Source organism: Symphodus melops (assembly GCF_947650265.1).
Source record: "Symphodus melops genome assembly, chromosome: 5".
NCBI lineage: Eukaryota > Metazoa > Chordata > Actinopteri > Labriformes > Labridae > Symphodus > Symphodus melops.
Window position 1 is genome coordinate 22,651,613 of NC_136695.1, and position 23,920 is coordinate 22,675,532.

The 23,920-nt window shown below is 41.8% G+C and overlaps 1 protein-coding gene across 1 annotated transcript in view; it reads left to right on the forward strand.

The window, feature by feature from the left end:
• The window catches only part of LOC306824675 (nectin-2), a 73,434-nt gene extending 50,226 nt beyond the window's left edge, over window positions 1–23,208 (forward strand). The window contains exons 7-10 of the mRNA XM_079344902.1: window positions 20,189–20,315; window positions 20,464–20,521; window positions 20,635–20,721; window positions 21,565–23,208. Of these exons, the coding sequence (XP_079201028.1) occupies window positions 20,189–20,315; window positions 20,464–20,521; window positions 20,635–20,721; window positions 21,565–21,771 (479 nt within the window). The 3' untranslated portion in view covers window positions 21,772–23,208. The remainder of the gene's footprint in view (window positions 1–20,188; window positions 20,316–20,463; window positions 20,522–20,634; window positions 20,722–21,564) is intronic.
• The last annotated feature ends 712 nt before the right edge of the window (window positions 23,209–23,920 follow it).

A 23,920-nucleotide genomic window follows, 5' to 3' on the forward strand; every position in this document is an offset into this window, starting at 1 on the left:
GTTTGTTTCTGCTCCTAAGAATAGATTCTGTGACGGAAATGATTTTGATGCTGTATGCAAGCCTCTGTGTATGTTTGTGTGTGTGTGTGTGTGTGTGTGTGTGTGTGTGTGTGTGTGTGTGCGTGCGTGCGTGTGTGCGTGCGTGTGTGTGTGTGTCTCATTTTGTGTATTTGCCCTGGAGTGCTTTGCAGATCAAATGCACTTGCTGTTTAATTCACCGTCTCAACAGGCAGCCCTTACAAAGTACATGCACGCACCAGCCGCGCACCAGCACACGCACGTCTGCATAACCTCAGACATAAACATACAGAATGGGAGATGAATATGGAGATAAAGACGAAATAAGTCTGCAAATATTTGGTCTTAGGAACTCGAGAGTCTTCTGGGGACTGCTGAGTCCATAGTAAATTGTGGATGATGGTGCTCATGTTCATTTGTGCATGTAACTGCTGTGCAGATGTTCGCCTGCCTGGTGGTACGTACTCTGCATGCAAATGTATGTGTTCCTCTGTGTGGGAGTCCTTGCAAATGTTTTGTGAGTGCTGTTCAACAACCAGTCTTTGTGCTGCTCTTTTCCTTTTACTCTTTAGATGTCTCGCAATTGCGTCACAATTGATGAATCATTTTGGAGAGAACCATGACCCAAACTATTAGAATCAAACTAGTCTGCACAATCATGAAGTGTCTTTGTGTTTAGGGCGAAATGGATGTAAGCACTCCCAATATTTATCAATCTATCAGTGATTAATATGATCCACTGTTTTGCATTACATCGGACTTCAAGAAAGCAGCAACTGATATTTGTCTAAGACTTAACATGCATTTTTTTTTTTTTTTAATAAGAGGAGTTATTCGTCATTCACCCTGTGGTTAATTTTATATTTTCCTGTGAAATTATGAGGCCTGCACATTATGACAAAAATATGCAATGTGTGACAACTTTGTTTTGTCATGTAAAGCAATGAACAAATGAAAAAGGAGATATTAGCTTTAAATTAGAGTTGATCTGCTGTTCTTCCTCTTTCACACAACACTTGTTTGCAACATGTCCATTCGGAATCTACATATATCCAAAAAAGCTGTTTTTCTACTTAACCACTTGATCAGCGCCGTAGGAGGGTAGCTGATAACTAGCTTGAGCTTCATCTGCCCAAATGGTGTGAAAGCCTGACCATTAAAGCCGGGTCTCCATCCAACAGGTGAAATGTACGCATGCAGAGAGAAGTATTGCTTCTTAACATAACATCCTATTTTTTATTTCATGTGATTAAATACAGACATTTGAGTTGTATTTTAATATTACATTGTAAAAATTAAATTTATCACCTTTTCCAGCATGACAGCATCAACATTGTGATTTGCTTTTGAATTTAGGAAAAGGTCATTTGTAGCTCTCGTTATGATTTCAATTAGTGTTGATAAAAGATAAGATTGAGTCTTTAAGCAGCTCTTTTCCCCATGTCTGTGTCTCCTGTGTTGAGTATACTGAAGTGATGGTGCGGTCTCGACCTTGTGCCCTCATCAGCACTCCACAGTGATGTTATCCGTTCCCCTTCAGGGTTCAAGTCCTCTCTGCTTTCTCTGTTTGAGTTTAAATATCAGCCACACTGAGGAGAGAACTGTCTAAACCTCGCTTCAAAATCCCACGCGTGTGTGTCTTTGTTTGCTCATGTGCATGCGTCAGCCCCTCCTTTATATCCACAGACGACGTCCCCATTCATGTGTCTGTCATCCAATCTCCACATCTCCACATCTCTCTTTTCCAGTAATCACTTCTTCTGCTTGTCCTCTTCTCTGACGCTGCTATCATCTCATTGTCTGCTGTGGACTCGATGTTCGAACGCTGTGAATTTGTTTTGGAACGGTGTGTGCGTCTCTGAATGAATACGTCCAACGCTGTCCAACCACTGCTGGGGCGTGAAATCCTCTCTAATCTTTCTGCCTTCTCTTTTTCTCATTTCCAATGCATCGCCAATAACTTGTTATTGAACCCAGAGGCAACATTTAAAAAGGGAAATGCATTATTGATTTAACCCATTAATTATGCTCGGAGAAATCTGAAATCTGAAATCTGAATGCAAAACATCAAACTCCTCCGAGCTGCTAAGTCTTTGAGCTCTCGGGCCCTGTCCTCTATTGGTGTGTGATTTGTGTGTGTGACTCATACAGAACCAATATGCTGATCTGTGACCACTGTGTTTGCACCTGCCAAGAGACTTGCCCATACATCTTTGGATTCTTGTGAACCACTCCTCTGTCACTGATTTCTGCTTCATCGCCTGTCACACAGCTTCACATTGAGGCATCATGGGTAGCAGCCGAGGCTCACAGTTGAAGTGTACAATAGTGTAAAATGTGAGCAAGGGAATGAGTTAAAATAGGAGTACGGCTCAGCATTGCCATGCAAAGCACAGCCAGACTGTGCTCTCATCTCCTGTCCATTTAGCTCTCAGCTCAGGGCAGATAGGGAATAAAATAGTCTTGAATGGACAAAAGGTCTTATCTTGGAGGAGGAAATTAAATGTTGTTCAAATATGGCTTTTGACATCACAGGGGCTGAACGTGAAATGTTTACCAAAACAAGTGGATTATAGCTCTCACTAACGTGATGTGATCTTTGACAGTAATGACTGGTTGATCCCAACCCCAGACCTTCTATTTGACCAACCTTCAACAGGAGCGGCGAGCGGAAACATCAGCGAGTTGAATTTCCCTCTGTTCATCATGTTGTCATGGTTTGGTTTTGTGTATTTTATTTCAGGGTTTTGAGTTCTTTTTTGTTGTTCCCTAGTGTTGCCTGTTTTCTCTGTTTACTTTTTCAGGCTTTAGTGTTTGCTGTTTTATTATTTTATTTTAAGATAAGATAATCCTTTATTCATCTCATGAACGGAGAAATTTACAGTGTTACAGCAGCAAAGCAGGATAGCAGAAGAAAATCACACCGTGCAAAAAAATTAAAATAGATAAAAATATAAGTGTACAAAACAAAATATGCATCAAAAACAGTAATCAAGAGCTAGTATGAAAAAAAAATAAAAATTGTAACGTCTTCTCCTTGTACCTCTGGACCTCTACTCTGTGTTTTGTTAAATTCTTTGGTTCTTTTTCTTCATTCTTCCATGTTTTACTTTGTACTTCTTCTGAGTGTTGTCTTTAGTCCTGAGTTTCCCTCCAGTGTTGATTGCCCTCATTGTTCACCTGTGTCGTTAGTCTCACCTCTGTCTCCTTAGTGTCTGTGTGTCTTCCCCTCTGTCAGTTCATTGTCTTTTGTAGTCTGTTGGTCTTGTATGTCGTTTGTCTCCCTGCTCCTGTGGATAACCTTGTTTTTTTCTCCTTGTGGCTTTTTTGAACATTTTGGATTATATTTCTGAGTAAGTTTGTTCTTTTGTTCAAATAAAGGTTTTTTTCTGCAACCCATAACCTGACACACGTGTAATAAGGGGAACCCCTTTGTTGTACGCTAACATCAGGGATATAAACAGCAGGAAATAGATAGCGCTTAAAGTGTGCGTGGATGCAGTTCCTACAATGTGATTAATTCATGTTCCAGTACATTTCAGTTTTCCTAAGTCATTACCCTCCCAAACGACTTGTTCCCGGGGGACTTCAGATGAAAAGCACTCTTAAAAACATGCATGCTTGGGTTCTATCTTCATATTTCTTTTCCGTTTATTGTCTTCAGAGGTTAACATGATCTCTCAGGGAGTCTGCGTGTCATCGCATGCCTTCTAGTTTCTAGTTATTTATCTGCGTATTACACACACTGTCCAGGTGCAGCTCATAGGTCGTTTATCCTCCTATAGGTCCCCACCATCCTGATATATGGAGCTGTTAAGTTTCAATATCACAACACTCTGCCTTCAGAGCAAACACACTTGCATCCTGTACTGTCTAGTACCAGGTTTTTCATGGTGTGTTAAAGGGCAAGTGTGTGTGTTGACTTGAGTTTTTCCCGGTCATTTATTCTGTTTAAGGCCCTGTACTCTGTTGTCCTCCTCTTAATACGACTTTAACTCGAGTGCTCGAGGCTTTTCGGTCCCCCAATTGCTATTCATAAGTGTGGAGAGGTGGGAGAGGTAGAGATAAGGCACTGTTTGTTTTAAATGTTGCCTCTTCCTAATTCATGTACTGGCTGTATGATGGAGCATTAACTGTATTTATATACAGAGCTGCAATTGAGGATTATCTTCATTACTGATTAATCTGCAGATTAATTTTTAATTCCTTGGGTAGTCTTCAAATGTGAAAACTCGATATGATTTCTTTGTTGTCTTGTGCTTTCATATAAGCAGAGGAAAATCCAAAGATGTTCAGTTTTCTATCAAATAAGACAAACTATTGCTATTATCTTCAGAATTAAGATGCTGCAACCGGCAAAGGTTTTGCATTTTTGCAGTTAATCAGCTATCAGAATAGATGCTGATTATCTTTCATTTAACGTGCCAGATCTCTTTTGTTCCCAAACTATTTATCGAATTTATGTGATGTTTTTCTTTAAACATGCACATCTTTATACATGTTTTCCATGTAGAAACTTTGGGAATGACAGGTGATGGAATGCTTTTGGACGTCTTCGCTTGTTATGTTAGAGGAAAACAAAGAATAGACTTTAGTGAATATGAATAAGTCAAATGATTTTGAATGCTTAGTTGTTTGAGTTAGCGTGCGTGCTCATGGATGCTAATAATGTTGGCATTTTATGGATTTATTTTCATTGTGTGTTGGCGGTGACCCTTTGTGAATGAGTGTGTGTGTGTTGCCCTCTCAGTGAGTAGGCAGCGTATAACTTGTCTTGGTGCAATGAGCCAGGCCTTGTATTAGGCAGGTTGAGCTTCAGGGGAAATTTTGTAACACTTGACCTGTTTCACTGAGTCATTTGTGTGGATGGCGAAATAGAGGCAAAGAAGAGTAGAAAGGGAGGGAGAGAGAGAGAGAGAGCAATCTAGAGAAGAATGGGGGAGAGAGGGAAGGGGGAGGGATACACAAGTGGTTAGGGGTGATTTGAGGGATGAGTGAGAGGGAGCAAGAACAACAGCTGGGGAAGCCAGAGGGTGAAGAAATGTGATGACAGTGCCTTCATACTTTTCTCTCTCTCTGTCTCTCTCTCTCTCTCTGTCTCTCTCTCTCTCTCTCTCTCTCTCTCTCCATCCATCCCTGTCCTTCATTCAGCAGCCTCTCAGGCAGGCCTGGCTCTACTTCCTGCTCCTCATTACCCAGCCCTTCAACCTTATAGGTCTTGAACAGAAACTTGCGAACAATGCGAAAAGAAAAAATGGAACTTCTGTTTTTAGCCATTAGTGCATGTTATTGCTGGAGTTTTTTTTTTCCTATGCATTTGTAGAAAACACTTGATGCGAGCTTTCCACATATATATTGTAGTTTTTCATCAGTGTGCTCAGCTGGTGGTCTGCTGCCTTGGAGGAAGAGTTTCAGACATCTATCTGCATCACTTATTCTTCTGCCTGTCCTCACATCCCCCGTGTCTGTGTTTTCTCTTCCCTCTGGGTGAGTATAAAGTAGTGATAAGAATAATGAAAGACATATTGGAGAATGTTAAAGGGTCACTTAACCCCAATTAAAAAAAACTTTTGTCACATACTCCCTGTGGTATGCAGTACTGCGTGTAGTTTGGAATGTATTTTTCATGGCTTTAAGGAGTTTCAGATAGACTTTAGGAAGCTCTAACAAGAGAGAGACACCAACGTTTTCTGAAACCTACAGGTTTTTGATTTTTGACTTTTTTGATTTATTTATTTTTCGTATGTCGACCACACGAGCAGTTACCTGGACAAGATTTCTTCTCGAGAATGTGGGTGGGTGTTGTTGCAGTTGGGGGGGCATTAAAAAACAAACACACAACTTCAATGCTATGTCTACAGAACGGAGGCACAGATTGGATGCAGGGGGAAAAAAGTACCCTTATTACACAAGCTAAGTTGGTAGGAATTGCCCCACAGGTAAAGAGGCCAGGGGGGGGGGGCACCCTGGCACTCCCTGCTCATCAGACTGTAGGCCCGGGCTGTGTTGTCCCCTGAACATGTGTACAGCTGTCCATTGTGGACTTGGAGGCAGGGAGGCTAGTAAAAAAAAGTCACTCTGTGCAGCCTAGAATCAGAACTTTATCTTTCAAATACGAGTGGAGATCTAAACATCTCAAAGATACAACATACTGTACATCCAATTTTATAATAAAATACATTAACACATGTAAACAATAATCGTAAAGCCTTCAAGCTACTAAAGGAACATTTAAAGGAATTAAATGATATGTTAAACATAGTTATTTCTTAGTGTCTTTTGCAAATGCATCCTCTTAGTAGAAAAAAGTAAGTGTAGAAAAAGCCCTCATGTCTCACTCCCTCCTCCTCCCTCTGATCCACTTTCATTACCCTCCTTGTCCCCCGATCTTTCTTGTCGCCTCCTCCGCCACTGCTGCCACATCTGCGTACTGTACAGTCTCAGCCTTTGAGTTGTACTGTGACGGCTGGCGTAGCGACTTCTAACTTTGGGCCATGTCCTGCAGGGATTTCGAGGCCCTGTGGTCAGTGGAAACAGAGTCTGGTGTTTGTTGACATTTAGCATTTTACTGAAAAAAAATTATGCATCAGTGTTGACATTCAGCCTAATGCATAAAATTCATGATGTATGTGGCACTTCCTGTAGGCGCTGCAGCCGAGATAGAGAGGCGAGCAGCATGTCACAGCTGAGGCACAGACACACATCTTCACACACACACACATACACACAGACACACACACACACACACACACACACACACACACACAGACAGAATATATTCTCAATGCTATGGCTCTATTTATACATAAACCAGCTTTATAAAATAAATGTCCAGAAGCATCATCATAAACCTCAATCACCAACAAAACTGAAAAGTAATGTGGTTATTTCCATTTGTGCATCTTCATTATAGATTCAGGAACAATCCTACTGAGCTACACACACACTTACACACACACACCCCTCTCTCCCGGTACTTCACTTTATTCATTCTTCGCAGATTAATTCTGAGAAGACACTTTTTATGATCCCCAATTTATGTCAGCAGTCAGGCAGGCCTCCCCTCTCTCTCCCCCGCCGCCTTCCCTCTTATCTCCTCTGCCTCATGTCTTCGTCTCCCTCTACATGTGCGCTGAATGAAACAATAGTACTTTCTAGTAACGAGTAGCAAGTTTGTCAGCTTTTTTTTTTTTTAAAAAGAGGAAGACAAATGAAGGGAGGGAGCGAGAGGATGTGAAGATAATGGGTTTCTGTGGTGATTAACATTCCAGAGTGTTGCATCAAAGAAAGTGTGACTGTCCTTTTGTGTCTTCACTGACAGCCAGATGAACAGCGGGTGCAAGACCGGTTTGCTCTGTGACACAGACGGTAATAAACAAAGCACATCTAATCTGAATCTTATCTGTCTTAGTATGTCTGAGCATCCACACGTGTGTCTCTGTGTAAACTGAGAGTGACGCAGTTACCCTTTTTCTTTTCTGAGAATGGACCGACAATGCAGCGGTGAGTGAGCCCTTCCTCTTGGTCAGTGAGTCAGCCGGCAAGCTGACTAACCGGTCATTCAGTCTGTCTGGAGGAATCACCAGGCTCCTGTCACGCTGCTGCTGTGACACACCTGTCACCTGAAGCAACAGAGAGCGAGCTTTTTAGGTGTGTGTTTGCAGAATGCAGGAAATTGTTGAAGCGAGCCACTGCTCTGTTAAACTGGGATGACATCATTCCTGCTGAGTGAGCTCTGTTGACATATAGGATTTACTCACTCAGTGGTAAGTGTTTCACACACAGGTGCTGCTCCCACCTGTCGTCTACATCATTAGTTCAATGAGCAGTGACAAAGCTGTTCATGCACGTGTATGGAAGATTAATGCACACATTCAAACCTGCACCTAAAGATGGAGAATCTATCCCTATAGTTGCAAGCGATGCTGTCAACCTCCGGTGTGAATTATCGCAACTTGCTGAAACAATCAACTCATAAAAAATAGACGATGGATTAAGCATTGACTGCAATTGAAGTTGCGCCTCAAACCTTGACATTTCACTGATAAACAAGATGCATTAAAAAACGTGGGTAAAGATTTAGACTCCAAAGCAAAAACTGAACCATCTTAAATCAAAAACTTACTTTACTCTTCATTTTTACTAAAAGGCTAAAATCAAGTATTTTCCAAGCCATTCATCATAAAAGGGTCTAATAAATATTTGATAAAAGCACCCAGAGATGAATATGTGAGCCTAATGGAAGACAATCTCCTGCATTTTGAGCTATAAGTGGACCTAGATACAATTTTACCTCCGGCTTTATCATCAATATTCCCCTTTGCTTTTTGTGCTTGATATAAGACCCACATGCCCATCTAATCAGGTAGTCTGTCTGGAGGTTGCTCATGGATTCTCCGCTAAGATCACTTGATTCTCCCCAGCCCTGACTTTGATCTTTATGTCTCACCCACCCTTACCTCAAAATGTACATCCCACTCTTTCCTGCTGTTCCACTAGGCTGTGCATTTACTCGCTCAAAGTCAGGTGTGCTTTGAAAGCTGAGCAGAACAGACAGCTTTTTGAACCAAACTAAGCCTGGGATTAAGAAGAAATTTACTGCCCATCTTAGGTGTGTGTAATAGTGTCTATTTTTGACGGCCTTATGACGGAGAGAAAAGGCCTGGTTTTCCCCAGGAAGGCATCAAAACCTCTTGCATCATCTTCGGCTTTCACACAGGTGCTTTTGTAATTCACGCTCGCTCACAGACACTTTGAGAGCATGCTGCATCTTCTCTCTCTTCTTAGGAGAATTTTCATGCGTGTTTGTTGTTTGCTCATGTGCACATGCATGTGACTTGAGTTGGGTGTGCATGCGTGTACTCTCTCTTCTGGCATGCCTAACCAGCTCTGACACATCTGTGGCTTTTCCAGGCGAATCAGGGCCGGTGCCAAACTGCCAAGAAATCAATGCAACAGACTCTGCTCCCCTCCGTTTCCCTCAGATTCCTCCCTCTGCCTCCACTTCAGTCTGCCCCCCCCCCCCCCACCACGCTCCTATGTCTCCCCTCTCTCTCTCTCTCTCTCTCTCTCTCTCTTGCCCTGTCTCTGTCTCCTCTCTGTCCTTTTTTCTTCCTCTGTCTTGCTCACAGCCCTTATTAAAAATGGAGTGAGTGTGTGCTGCATATTTAAAGTGGTCATGGATGGATTTAAACGGCTGATGGTATTTAGTGTCTCCTCAGGGAGCTGCTATGAGCCCTTAAGCTGACTCCTCTGACTAGAGTCTGACTGACTGGTGAGCACACACTAAACCTCTAATAATGACTTGTGTACACACCGTGAGCCCTGCGCATGTACACGCACACACAGATGCACTCAAAAAAGCAGGCATGCACACACATATACTCTCATTATTGCACATTGTGTTTAGCTGTGACAAGGACACCGCTCATGTCATTTATGCATCGCATTGTGAAATATATTGTGTGCACGCACATCGGTCAATAACTCATTAGTCTGCCTGCTTTGATGTAGCAGTGTGTAAATGTTAGTAACCGTTTTCAAGATACATTTACGGGTTCACAGGCGTGTCGATGTGTGTCTGTCTGAACGGGTTGTGTGCTGTGTGCACGCGTGTGCGCGCGTTCTTGACAAACAGTCTGGGTGAATGTCACACTGAGCCCCTTCAGGTCGAGCAGCAAGTGTTTCTGTCATGTTGTCTTTCATGCCGGCTTGGATTTGGGTTCCAATCTGCTCCCAAGTGTCCTTCACTGAAACACTATTGATTACCAAACACACCCTCCGACGCTGAACATAAATACTGCTGTTGTGAAACACACAGAAACACAAACACTCCCTGATAGACAGACACCCCCTGCCCAGAGGGGGAGATGGGAGGATTTGAAAAGGGGGGAAAAAATTATACGCAGAGGTGTTTTGTAATATCTGAATATTCAGATTAAAAAGAGCATTTTCAATTACTAACCTGTGCCTGCAACCATTTTAGTTTGGAACAATGAGAGCTTTCAATACCTGGTGGAGAAAGCTTTCATTATTGATGCTTCAAGCTTTTTAATGGCGTCAGTTGATGTATGTTTAACAGTTTGGTATCTTTCATCCATGCAGGGAGGGTTGAAGCAAAGAACATTGGTTTTGAGATGGATGCATGCAGTTCCTCTGTTCCTCATGCATGGCCTTGACAAGTATGCCCGCCTGCATGTAAAATTTGTGTATGATTGTATTTCCGCTCCAAAGAGTTAGAGTTTCAGCGGTGTGGTGTGTTGTTGACAGAGCTGTACAGCAGCTACAATGATCACCTCTGAGAATTGTGACATGTACAGCAGTCGCAGAAATCAAAGGCAGAACACATTTCTTGTTACAAACAGTTTGTCGTTTTCCCTCCTAAAGATTTCAAGCGTGTTGTGTGTGTGTGTGTGTGTGGTGATGTGTAAATCTTGTCCTAGAAGATGGGATTCATAAATCGTACTCCAACCAAGCAGCCAATCAACGACATTTTAAAGCACTGATGAAATCATTCTTTACTCTCACACAGATGCACTGAATTCTGAATGCTTTCTTCTCCACCTCTTTATGTACTCTATTGTTTCTGTTCGCCTGCTCCCAGAGGCAATGCATAGTTGAACGGAAACAGAGGAAACATCTCTCTTAATGAGCGCTAGAATCAGTTTGCGAGAGTGGGCATTTCGAGCGTCTCGACGGCATGCATTGTCGTGGTTTCTCTCTGGGGACGAAGGATGGAGAGGAAAGTGAATGAATGTGGATGAGCATGCAGGACAATAATGGCTGTGTGTGTGTGTGTCATTAATCAGCAGTTGATGAGAAGCAAAGATTGAGGGAAGAGGGGGACTATTACTGCTACAGCACTCTGAGGACACAGTGTGAGGCTCTTTATGCTGCCTGTCTTGTGGTCAACAATAAAGCAGGTACAAACACAGTAAACAACACTTGAAAGGAAATCATTACACCAACAAAGAAACATGGCACATTTTAAACAAGGGCCATTAATTAAAGTCATCTTTAGGGTCCAACTTTTCCTTCCACATACTTTGTCTTGGCCTACTTGCTTTCTTTTCCCTCCTACACATCTTCCTCTCAATCTCCGAGCTTCATTCTTCTCTCGGTTCTTTCCTATATGTTCGACACTCTTTCCTTTGCCAGCTCTGTCTTCCTCTCCGCATTGTTCGTTTTCTGGCAGGAAGTGTGAGGAACTTTGTCAGAGGGCGACATGAAGAGCACTCTCATGTTAGTCGGCGAGAGTTGAGAGAAAGGTGCGAAATAGACTCTCCACGCTTAAAAGAAAGAGGAAGGGAAGGAAGCCAAGTTGTAGATGTTATATTTTTCCCCTCACTATATGTAACTGTTCTGCACTGAAAGCTGCAGGATGGAGTGCACTGCTGCAGTACACAGAGGCTATTACCGTGTAGCATCCTGGCTGTAGGGGAGAAATCTAAGAAGATGGTAGAGTTTCAGGTTGTATGTGGTGGGTAATGAGGTGAGAGCCCCTTCTTGCCAGAGGTTAGCGGTGGTTAGGAGGGCAGGTAAACACACCAGCTGCTCCTGACTGGCTGGCCTGCAGGCCATGGTGACACAGGAGGAGGAGGAGGAGGAGAGAGAGAGGTGCGGGTGATGATGGGGTGAGGAGAGACTGGAAAAAAGCAGGGCAAAGAGATGGATGGGAAGCCTAGAGGCACTGAGAGGTAAACTAGGTGGCTGGATATTACCAGACTGCAACATTTAGTGTGTTTTACAGTATTTACCCTGGTGGGAAGCTTACCTTACAAAGTCAATCTCCTCTAAAGCTGCTTCTTACTCCTTCTTATCTGTAAACGTGATCTAAGTCTACAGTAATAACCTGATTACTTTCAGGCTTATATACAAACCTGTTTTCGTTTGTGTGTGTTGCACTTATTTAGAATGTAGGACACCTGCTGCTGTTCGAAAGGCCCTTTGAGTTCTCGTTTTTCTTACTCTTACAGGAATAGTACTTAGAAGATCAAAACACATTTCAAGTCAGTGTGCAGTTTGGAGCTCATTGTAGAGCAGCAGGAAGAAACGGGCCATTTCCCAACCTGAAAAAATCCATCTGAAGCTCAGAAGTAAACAAGTTATTTATTTAATTTATACAAAACGCTAGTGTAAAAAGATTGTTTCTGCTTTCTTTTGATATTTAGTTTGGGGGGCTTTTTGTGTGTGGTGTTGCCTGCCACAGCTTGCAACAGCTTTCAGGCTGAGCCAAGATAACAGTTTTCTGTTGCTTTTAGGCTTTATGCTAAGCTAAGCTAATTTCAACCCTGTTCTGGCTCGAAGCTAAACAAAGAAATATGATGGAATACAGAGTATTCATATTTCCATCAAAGTCTCGACAGGAAAGTTTTTTTCATTATGTTTTTCTCAGCACTGAGAAAATGCCTTCGCTTCCAAGGGAATTCTATTATTGATTATTTGATGATTTAGTTGTTCTGTTGAATTGTTGAACACTAATCCCCATTTAATGTCAGCCGTGATTTAAAATGAGCAAGTTTTGTTCAATGAAGTTTAATTATGAATGCATTTATAAAATAAAAACACACATAATCTGACGAACACTTTTAGATATCATTATTAAAGCTGATAACAATATTGTGTTAATGAGTCAGCCTTAAGTGAAGAGTTCCTCTTATTCAAAAATGTGTGTATATGTGTTTGTGTGTTGGATTAAAATCATCAATGATGTTTGAATTTTGTTTTGTTATTTAAAGATTACTTTAATAATTAATTTGAAATTGTTAAATTTTTGATATCTATTTGAATTTTGAGATGGTCCTGCAAAGAGTGTTTGAGTGTTAACATGGCTTTGGGATTGAATGTGCTGCCAGATGACTGGCCAATCTGCCTTTTGCTTTTTGAGCACTTGTTACTCCTCTGTTAAGTACCTTCTCGTGTCCAGCTCTACCTGTTACCTTCTGTTCTCTCCCCATGTGTGTGCGTAAAAGAGAGAGAGAGAGAGAGAGGAGAAGAGAAGCAGAACCAGAACCAGAGTGCTGCTTGTAGTACAACAGATCATTCATGTACTGAGTGGACAGCTACATTTGGCTAATGCAGCCCGGTTTCTCTGCTGGCTGCAGCCGACCACCTCAGTGCCAGTGTAAAGTGGACTGTAAATATTGACAAGGGAGACAGCAAGAGGCAAACAGTGACCTTGTCAGAGTGGGAAAGAAAAAGAGAGAGATGGAGGAGAGAGGAGGGGTTGATGGAGGCATGAAGAGGGGATAGGGAGGGACTGAAGAGAGAGTTTCTGCCTTCTCCCAAGGCAACTGAGTGTGCTTTGATGCACTGTGGCAGGGAACACACTGTCTCCCCAGAGAGAGAGAGAGAGCAGCGTCACACACACAAACACACACAAATGCGCACTAAGACACACACATGCACACACCAAATCATACACACACACTTGCACGCACCATGCAGAGTTTTCACATTAAGCGTCCACACAACTTTTAAAAATGTCAAAGCACACACTCGCATACAGTTGCAACCCCACTCAGCGCACAGTGTGCACACTCAGACAACAGTGTCAGTGACATGGATTAATCCTCAGACGGTTGAAATGTATGAGGTTGAGCTCCGGATTCACAGTAGATTAGAAATGACCAGCAACACTGATCTGCCCAAGCTGAAGAAAAAAAGACCTTGGCAGCATCACAAACACACACAAGTCAACACTTCCTTCAGACAGATCCAAAGACTCTGTCCTCTCTGAGGCACTCAGTGGGTTTGTTGTCTGAACAAGCACGATCAATTAGATCTGATTTTGTTTTGTACAGACATGAATTGTAGCGTTATCACGAGTGCAGTGAATATTGAATGACGCTGATGGAGACGGTGATAGTGGCAGTGGGTGGCAGCCGGTCTTCTGCTGCCATACAATTAATGTCAGAGGTAGCGCCAGCCCTTAGCACTATGGCCTTGATTGTGAACAATTTAAGTGTGTGTGTGTGTGTGTGTGGCCTGCAGCTTATGTGTGTACCTTCTAAGTAAAGCAACAAGTCTTTATTTGTTCTATTTTTTGCCGCCTTTTTTTTTCTTCTCCTCACCCCCTTCTCCTCTTTCTCACTTTTTCTGTGTACTTATATATGTTGATTAGTGGGTAACTTTATTTCCAGAGCATTCTGCAGGTGTACACACATTAACCTGGGAGAAAGCTTCAGTAGATGGATAAGGTGTGCGTTTAACCTCAGAAAATATAGGCTAGACTGTTTCTTTTCTTTTAGTGAGCAATGAGATTACATGTACTGTGTTTTATCTTAATCTCTTTCAGAGGCCATCAATTCATTCGGTCCTAATCTCATCTCCAGGCACTCTGCTGTGACTCTGCTAGCCTTGTGCTTGTGTGTGTGTGTGTGTGTGTGTTTTCTAAAGCCAGCCAGTTTTTATAGTATGTGTCTCAACTGAGTTTAAAAGACTTGAATTTCGGTGAAACTGGTTTGTCTCGTTATATTCAAACTTTGCACTGACAATAATCCTCTGTTGAAACTCCCAGTGACGTCTCAAAAACAAGCAAGACAAACTCCCCAGTATTTAAAGAGAATACTAAATCCCCAATATATATTTGCTCCTTCGGAAGCGTTTGTGGTGTTGGGTTGATCAAACACTGTGGGTTTCCATAATTAAGTAGAGATTTTTCTTTGAAAAGCGTACTTTAGGTCGACTTGGTAGTGAGAGGGGGGGAAAGAGCCAAAAGATGACACGCAGCGGAATTCACAAGCAGGTCAATCCCACAACATCAGCACCACATGGCCAAGGCTGCCGCCCGCTGAGCTGACAGTTCGCCTCTGGCTTTAGATATTTTTGGTCAACTGTCCCTTTTTAAGAGAGTTGAGCTAACCCATTAGGAATGAATTTGATCAGCTGCTGCAGCAGGATTGTGTTCCTAGTGACCAGCGGACTACTAATCTCTTAAGCCAAGACCAGCCACATGTACATCTCAACCTCTTCTCCACTGGACCTACAGCAGATTTTTATTTTTTGTTTTTGGAGGTTGACTAGAAGGTATTCAGGGTAGTAAAAACTTGCATAGATGTGTATGTGCACGTGTGTGTGTTTGCTCAGATTTGTAGGAGAGGTCAGAGAGGGTAATAAAAACAGGCTTATCTCCTCTCGTTAGGCACAGCAGATAAGAGATGCAGAGGGAGACGCTGCAGATTTGAGCTGTCGTATTACCAGGCCAAACAAGCGAATACCAAATTACACTCACGGTAGAGCGAGGATGACAGGAGAGAGGGATGATGGGAGTGAAAAAAGATGGACGGGTGGAAGAGAAGAGAGGGCGGAGGTAAATGCAACAAAAGCCATGGCCCTGTGCAGGGAAGCTGAGGATAGCCAAGCATGTTAACCTTAATCCCTTCAGGGAGCAGCGTAAACACACAGGAAGAGAGAACAGGTATTGAGTGGAAAAGAGCGGGATGGGAGATCTTTGTCTCAGCGCTCTCTCCTTCATCCCCTCGGCGTGTGATCAGCCAGTCTGAGGCGGCAGCAGCACCCGGGAAATCCCTCAGAAGCCAGGTTCTTAATCACAGCCTTCATCTCACTGGGCTCTTCATGCTGCCTCACCCTCCTTTTTTCTCTCTTTTGATTCCTTTCACCTCCTCTCTCTCCCCCTCAATGTCATTCTCTACCAAACTCTACTGAGCGACTCCACAACTTGACTCATCTGTCAACGAATCCTCTTTCGCTGAGCACTCCATCCTCGTCTCAGCTTTTTCCTGTCAGTGACTCACATTAAGTTTTTAAAAAAAAGAGTGTCGATCCTTCTCCTGAATTTACTTTTCCTCTGATATCAGACAGTATCTGAAGCGATAAAAAGTAATATTAAAGAGAAAAAAAAAAAAACTCACGCCACTAGCCTGTACTCAGCCATGCATCCCAAAAACTCCAGAGATTCTGGTGATATCTTCAACCTCCCTGAAATGGTTCTGCGGTAATTTCGAGACAGTTTCAGCCAACCATCCAGCCTCATCTCCTCGTCCTCCGCTCCCTCCTCCTCCTCTGTGCCTCGTGGGAGAGCGCTGGTCTATGGTTGACTGACCGAGGTGAGCAATGGCTGGCTCCCATATAGGAGGAGATAGATGTGTATCTAGCTGGATGGTCTCTTGCATTGATCTGCTGACAGATTTGGCGCTGACCTTTAACTGAGTGTGAACTATGGACCATCTCCTCATTCTCGATTTTTTAAAAATAAATAAATAAAGCGGCGCATGGTTAAGTTGGAGATACTGACTTCTCTCTGCCTGAGGGCTTTAGTGGAATATATTTGGTGTTATTATCTGTGAGCACTTTATTTTTGCTTGTTTATGTTTGAATAAATATTTGTGTGTACGCATAAGATGTTTATATAAAAAGAATGAGAACAGGGCAAAGGCAAGCTGCAGACAACCATGTTTGTGAAAATGTGTCAGACTTACAGTGGAGGATGCCAGATGCTTCTTAATACATGGGTGTGTATTTAGTTTGTTTTAGTGTATGGGATTTATGTAATATCTGTGTGTGTAGTACATGTCCTTGGCAAATCGCTACAGAGATTTAAGCAGGCCGAGCAGACGTACAGTACACGTACTCTCTCTCTCTCTATCTCTCCCTCTCCCTCTCTCTCTCTCTCTCTCTGTGTGTCTGGGATATTTCATTAGCGCAAGACATGGCTGCCGTCCAGGGCCAACACAGAGGGCAAGCTCTCGAGTCAAGTCATTCACACAAACGCACCGCACCTCAATCCTCCAAATTGGCCTCTTTTTTTCTGCAGCTCTCTTCTCTTCTCTATCAGAGGTTATCAGAGGAGCTTTCTACCTAAAACCTGCTGAGTGAGAATCACTCTGCCTGGATAATGACACTGTGAGATAAGAGAAAAGGCAAAAGGAACAGTGGGGGTCTCAGCACTTTTAAAAAAAAAAGAAAAGCAGCAGAAAGGGGGGAGGGTGTTGTGAGAATAAACAGACACGGCATTGGAATGAGGAAGCAATAAGAGAGAAACCTATTTGAAAGACAAGGCAGGTATCGGTGTCAGAGAGAATGAATTTGTACTGAAACTGCACAGTGTTTTGGTTTTGAAGAGACACAGCACCACCATGTGGCTGACAGTTAATACAACATAGATGTGTTTGAGATTTGGGATTTAGATTTGTGTCTGATGCCAAATTTAAATTCAACAATTGGAGGTGTGACAGAGGGTGTATGCCAGCTTTATTTCAAATCCGGTCTATCTTGGTTAAAAGAATTCTCCTGAACAGCACTAAGTTTGAAAAATAAGTACTGTGTATTTAGTTTTCTCTGCAAATAATTCCCTCTTAGTTCCTGCAAAATGCAAAACACTCCAAATGTTAAATAAGAAAAGGCCCTTCAGCCGCCTTCATGACAGTCATTGTAACACATCTAATTATTCAGCATCGTTTCATTTAAAGTTACTTTTTTTTTTTGTTCTTTTATCACCCAGAGTCATAAATATAAAAGACAGCATTTAATGGTTGAACTGAAACAAAAGCATGTTTTACAAGCTTCCCATTAGACACTTTTAAGATGGTTGAATGAATAATTACTTTTCATTTCCTGCAGCCCAGCCTCAGTTTCCCCTCCAGCATAATAACTGCTTGTCCTCTTTCTTTATTACAGAAGTGTTCGAAAACCTTAAAGACCTGACAGTAAATGTACTGATGGGCGATATGAAGAGATAATTAAACACATTCTAAAATGTTGTGCAAAGATAGATTAATTGACATATTTGACTACGAAAGCGGCTGTTAAAAATACTTGGGAGATAAATAAAGAAACTGTGTAATTATTGTTGCAATATGGAAAATGAAACGAATCCTCACTCCATGTATGAGTGCTGTGGTAGTTTGTTTCCCTTTAGACTCTTAAAACTACTTTAAATGCAATGAGGGCACTACATGTTGGTTGTGGTCCCCTGATAGGGGCGAACTTAAGTTTTGCGTCAGGGGAAAAACAATGTGAAACTTATTTGTACCCAACAGAATACATCCAACAAGATAATTAACTGAGTTCACCCCATCAAAAGAACATTTTCTGTGTATTTTATCTCGGGAACTTTTTTTTCCAACATTAAAGAGCTGCAGGCTCAGTGATTACTGTTGTGACTGTGCTGATTAAGCTGCACACAGCACTTTTGATACTGAAGGTTTTTATTAACTTTATTTTTTCAATTTCTCGTCTTTGATTGATGTTATTCCAAGGTTCCTATTTTACAATCTTCAATCAAGTACAGCAGAAAGCTTAAATTATAATAACAGGACCTAAAATGATTGTTTGTAAAGCCCATTGTGTAGATGGCAGACGGGAAGATTCAGGCTTTTGGTATTACGCAGTGTAATGAAAAGCATAAAAGAGAAGAACACCAAAGCTATTGTACACAAGGGAACATGCAGGGTCACTGCTGAGAGAAGACATGCTGGGTTGTAACAAGTAATGGAAAGAGATGATCATTAGGATACTTTTGTATGTGAGAAAGAATGGAAATAATTTTAGGGAGAAATTCAAAGTGGTCGATTGTTAGAGGAGAATTGTAATTAGGGGACTAACAACATTCAATCACGACCTTTCCAATTACTGCGACCAGAGTATGGTCTCATCAAATGAGCTTCAGATCCTTTCTGCCCTTTACCGCCCCCTCATTAGCATAATCCCCTGGGAATACAGGGGGATAATGAGGCGAGCCGCACCTTCAATAAACTGTGTGTGTGTGTGTGTGTGTGTGTGTGTGTGTGTGTGTGTGTGTGTGTGTGTGTGTGTGTGTGTGTGTGTGTGTGTGTGTGTGTGTGTGTGTGTGTGTGTGTGTGTGTGTGTGTGTGTGTGTGTGTGTGTGTGTGTGTGTGTGTGTGTGTGTGTGTGTGTGTGTGTGTGTGTGTGTGTGTGTGTGTGTGTGTGTGTGTGTGTGTGTGTGTGTGTGTGTGTGTGTGTGTGTGTGTGTGTGTGTGTGTGTGTGTGTGTGTGTGTGTGTGTGGTCATGGTTCATTAGTGGAACCTCTGCATGATTCCTCTGGTTTGTTTTAATCACCCATGTGACTCTCTACACTCTAATCAAGACCCTACTGTACCTCGCCTTTGTAGCACACACACCTTCACACTCTCACTTTTTAATAGGCCACCCTTAGTTATGCTTCTAGAGTCAGGGGTACACATTTATCTTACTGGCAGTCTGACACTGCAACTTGTGCTGATGCTTGTTAAATCAGTGTTTTTTTTAAACTTGTTCTGTTATGATTTTTTTTACATTTTAATTCAGTGTTTAGGGTCATATTTGACTTTCAGAACAGATACCGCTACGAACATTTCTGAACACAAGGTTGCATCTTCAAAGCATTTGGCTACAAGTCTTCAATCTGAGAAGATTGACACCATTGTCATTTGTTACACACAAGAAACGATTTATTCTTTCTTGATTTGTTTAATTTGTTTATATTTATATACAATGTATATAACATTGTAAACGTACACATGTGAAGTAATTCACCCACACAAGAGAAACTAAGAAAGCAAACCATAAGATACATCCTGTTTGCTTCCTATGTAACTACTTACATCATCTTCATGTAGTGCTGTACAGCTTAGTATGTAATGTACATTACTGAACTTCAGAGGTTCTGGTCCAGGACTTCCACACCTGCACAGGCCCATTGTAATTTCCTCTGAAAGTCTAAGTGAGTTAATGTGAAAACACAGCAGAAAATAATCAGGAGAATTCACTTTGAGTGTGTGCGAGTGGGTTTGACTTGCGTATGGGGGCGCACTATAGACCGTCTGCATGCTACTGGTGCCAGTTTATCTGAAGCACAGAAATTAGGGTAGAACTGAATATTAAACTGGATGTCTTATTCCAAATGTCACAGTAATTTCAACTTGTTTCTCATAATGCCAAACAATTAATTTATTTTATAGTTTCACAAAAAACTACAGGAATGCAGATATATACAAATCTGAATCACTGGTGAAAGTTCCCAAAGCATGGTGTCTTTACAGTAGGTTGTAAAACTCTGAGCAGTCATGCTTTACATGAGCATACAGGAGGTTTAAAGGTTGTGATCCCTTCTAAAAGAAAAGTTGTGTTTTGAAAAGGAGTTAAGTTGTGCCATTTCAATACCAAGTTGGTCTAACGCTGTCTTTTTCTCTTCTCCTTGACTATTTTCAGGCACTCGTCTTCCTGGGAAGGGGGCGACTACAGGAAGCATCATAGGAGCTCTCATCGGTGTCATAGTACTGTTGGCCATCATTGGAACAGCCATAGCGATGTACCGCAAACGTCGGGACCAAAAAGAGTGAGTATCTGTGTAACAGTACATCCTATCAGTTCACTTTACATGGGCTTTTTGTCATCTCCGTTTTGTTTCATCTGTAATTTGTTCCATTTGAGGCAATAGATCTGTGTGTTACTGTTACTGAGAGCTGTGTGTGTTTCTGTTGCAGTGGTCCACCCAAACACAAACCCCCTCCCCCCAAGAAGACCAACAGCTCTGCTAGCAAGGTGAGTCACCATCAGGAGAACACAATGAACCCCACAATATGTTTTTCTGACATATAATAAAACTGCCAGGTTGGATTATAAATGCTGTAACATACTGACTGATGTCTCCTCAGCTTGTAAACACAGCTCCTGCCCCTGTGACCGAAGACAGACCTCTGACGGATCAATACTACTCTACCCAGAGTGTCGAGCCAGTCACAGTAAGGGAATGGGTTGGCTAAAAATGCAGACCCACAATCTTGCAACCAAAGATGTACATTATTTATTGGGGGGGGGGGTGTTTATGACTTTGAGATCTAACACAGAACATGTAGCATTGTGTGATCACACAGTGCTCGTCCAGTTCATCCTTCCTCATTTACCCAATATCATCAGCAATCTGACCAGCTTTATTACCATGTTTCTGTGGTTTTTATGAGATCGTGTACATAACAACAATGCCATTTAAAACCCTTTTACTCTTACTGTAGTAAGAACAATACTCATTATGTAACAGTTTTAATTATTCTGTAAATACAACCACTACAGCCCAGCAGTGCTCAACAGCTGGTCTGTACTTCCTCATTAAGATCTGTCTGTTAAAGAGCAGTAAGTTATGCAACCAATCCTTAAATGACAATGAGATATATAATGCAGTATTCAGGTAACAACTGTTCTTGTTGAATAATGTGGGAGAAAAATCATCAATGTCGTCATTTTATGAATTCATGGATGATTGAGGATGAGTTTCATCATTTTAATATCACATCTGCTGTGACATTATAAAAACAGAGACTAAGCTGCAATGCTTTTTGCTGAGTGGTGACTTTCCAATAAATATTCAATCTATTTGACAGTTAATCAGAAGTGTGAAAACAAACTAGTCTCCCTTGACAGGACTTTGTTAAAACTGCTGGTATTGGTGTATGAGAGCCAGACTACAAATCATTCGGCACTTAGAAATTGAACATTGAAGGGAAAGGATCCTGTTCTCTATTACTGATAAAAACCCACCATTTTCTACAATAACCTCATGGTGAAACTTTCTGTTTTGTTTCTGTCAGGACCTGGATGCCTACCATGATGATGAGGATTATGGTACAGAGGACAGGCAGCATTATTACTCTGCTGCCCCCTCTGGCTGGGATGATCCCAGAAACAATGAGGTCCCGCCTCCTTACATGCGCAGAGACAGCAGCCCTCAGGACTTTCACCAGGCCCCCAATGTCAACCGCGGGGACAGCTTTGTGTCGCCCGCCATGTTTGTGTGAGAACACACGGAGGAGTAGATGTGCATGTGTGTGTGGGTGTGTGTATGACTGGTTGAGTGAACATTTCTGCAGGCTTTATGAGACGGAAATAGATTGTGCTCTGCAGTGGGAGAGTGTAAGGACATAATGTGAACATTACATATGCTTAGCTCTGAATGTCAAGTATGTGCTGCAAACACTGTTTCCTTTTTGTAGAAGAATTTTCTTCTCGAATCTTCTTCTTGTCGGTACTCTGAAATATTCAGGTGTTGCTCTTATTACATTTTTAAACTTGATTTAGCTTTGACCAGCAAGACACAAAGGCTGCTAATGCACTGTAGACTTACAGCTGCTGGAATATAATACAATCATCATTCTGAAACGGGGAATAATTGAAATCGATGTTGCCATGTACCATGTTACAGAGGTAAAACAGATGTTTGCTGCAATTACTTGTCTGACTTGCATTATTGAATGAAAAACTGTGACACACATTATGGTTACTGACATGTTTGGTTAACAGAAGCACAATATTACGCTGCATGTTATCTCTGTCTAGTCGTGTCAGACGGCTGATGTTCATTTCCAAACTCAGCTGGCATGAAGTCGTTGAAAAGCAGGCGCCCTGTGGAGAAGCTATTAGCAGCAGTTAATCAGGCCGAGACGAGACTCACAGACCGTGACGACATCAGGGTGTAAAACTGCAGCCAGGGGGGTTAATTGCTGGAGCAATCCTATATTTATGTTAATGTTTGTGTTGGATTCAACTTGTTTTTTTTATTATTTCATTACTTATGTCTTCTGCGTTCTTTGGAAACCTCAGTAACAGAGCTCCCTGTCAGATTAAAGGAAACGGACCTTAAGAGCTCAAGAATGATCAAACTTTTTCTGACCTGTTGCTTTTTTTTCAGCTGTAATATGCATTTTCTTTTAATTGCAACAATCTATCATTAGAGCCATAGTAAAGTTGATCTTTGCCGTATTTAAAGTGCTGTATTTATGGGGTTATCTGTTACTTTAAAGAAGTCAAAACTTGTGGTCTGGTTGTTGTTTTTTTTCTTTTTCTTTTATTGTTCACGCTGTCCGTCCAGCATGCTCAGATGGATTAGGGCAAATCTGGATTAAGTCCATGAAATCTGTTTCAATTCATCTCCCTAGTGGGAGATTAAATGGTTCTCGTCTTCCAAGAGGTTGACACAGAGCCTGCTAGTATACTCAAATGTGCGTCCATTAAAGGGGTTAAACAGGTCAGGAGTTTTGTCTGCTTCATCATACACACAAACTTAACCCTCTGTGTTAGTGCCAACCACTTTTTTTAAATTATCAGCCTTTTGAGAAATGTGATGTAGATTTTCATTGATTTTGTATTTGGTTTTAATCTTTTTTTTTTTTTCCTGTAAATTATCTTGAGACATGTTGATTCAATAAACATTTATACTGTAGTCGGGTTAAAGCTGATCACCTGGATTTATCCATTTCTTTCTTTGCAGCTTTATTTGCTAAGTTGTATTTCCACCATTTCGCCATATGGTAGCAGTATGGACTGAAAGCAAAGCAGGGCTTAACCCACCAGAGAGCTACAGTCGTGACTCAAATTCAGGGCTACTGATCATACAGAAAACCCAAAATTTGAGGGAAAATGTAATGCCTCAGTTCTAAGATATTATTAGCCCCTTACAGACGCACCTTTTTCAAGACATTTATAGATTGTAACGAGCAGTGACGGCAAAAGATAAGGCTCTCAAACTGCAGCTGCAGTACCTAACAATGTCCATCAGAGGGCTCTAGATTTTAAATGCAAAAACTGCATGATGCTGTAGCTCTCCCGATACAGCGGCAGGCACTTCTTCTCTGCCTCCTCTCCTCTAGTCTGACTCATCGCTTTCTATCTTAAGCTGCATTTCCTCCAATCCCGTACTCGCAGTCCACGAAATAGTCTACTGGCACAAGAAGAGGGTCTTTTTTTAGATCAGCGTGATTCATTTCCAAATTGAGACTGCAGCAAAGGAGTCAAAATGTGCACTAACCTTAAGAGGTGCAAAAAACAAGGATTACATATGCCATCACCTTGCTGCACCAATTGACTCACATGTTTTAAAAACGAGTGTAGCACAGTTAAAACTGAATTATTGCTATAAAGAGTGCGGCATTGTCCTTTTTTGTGCTCAGC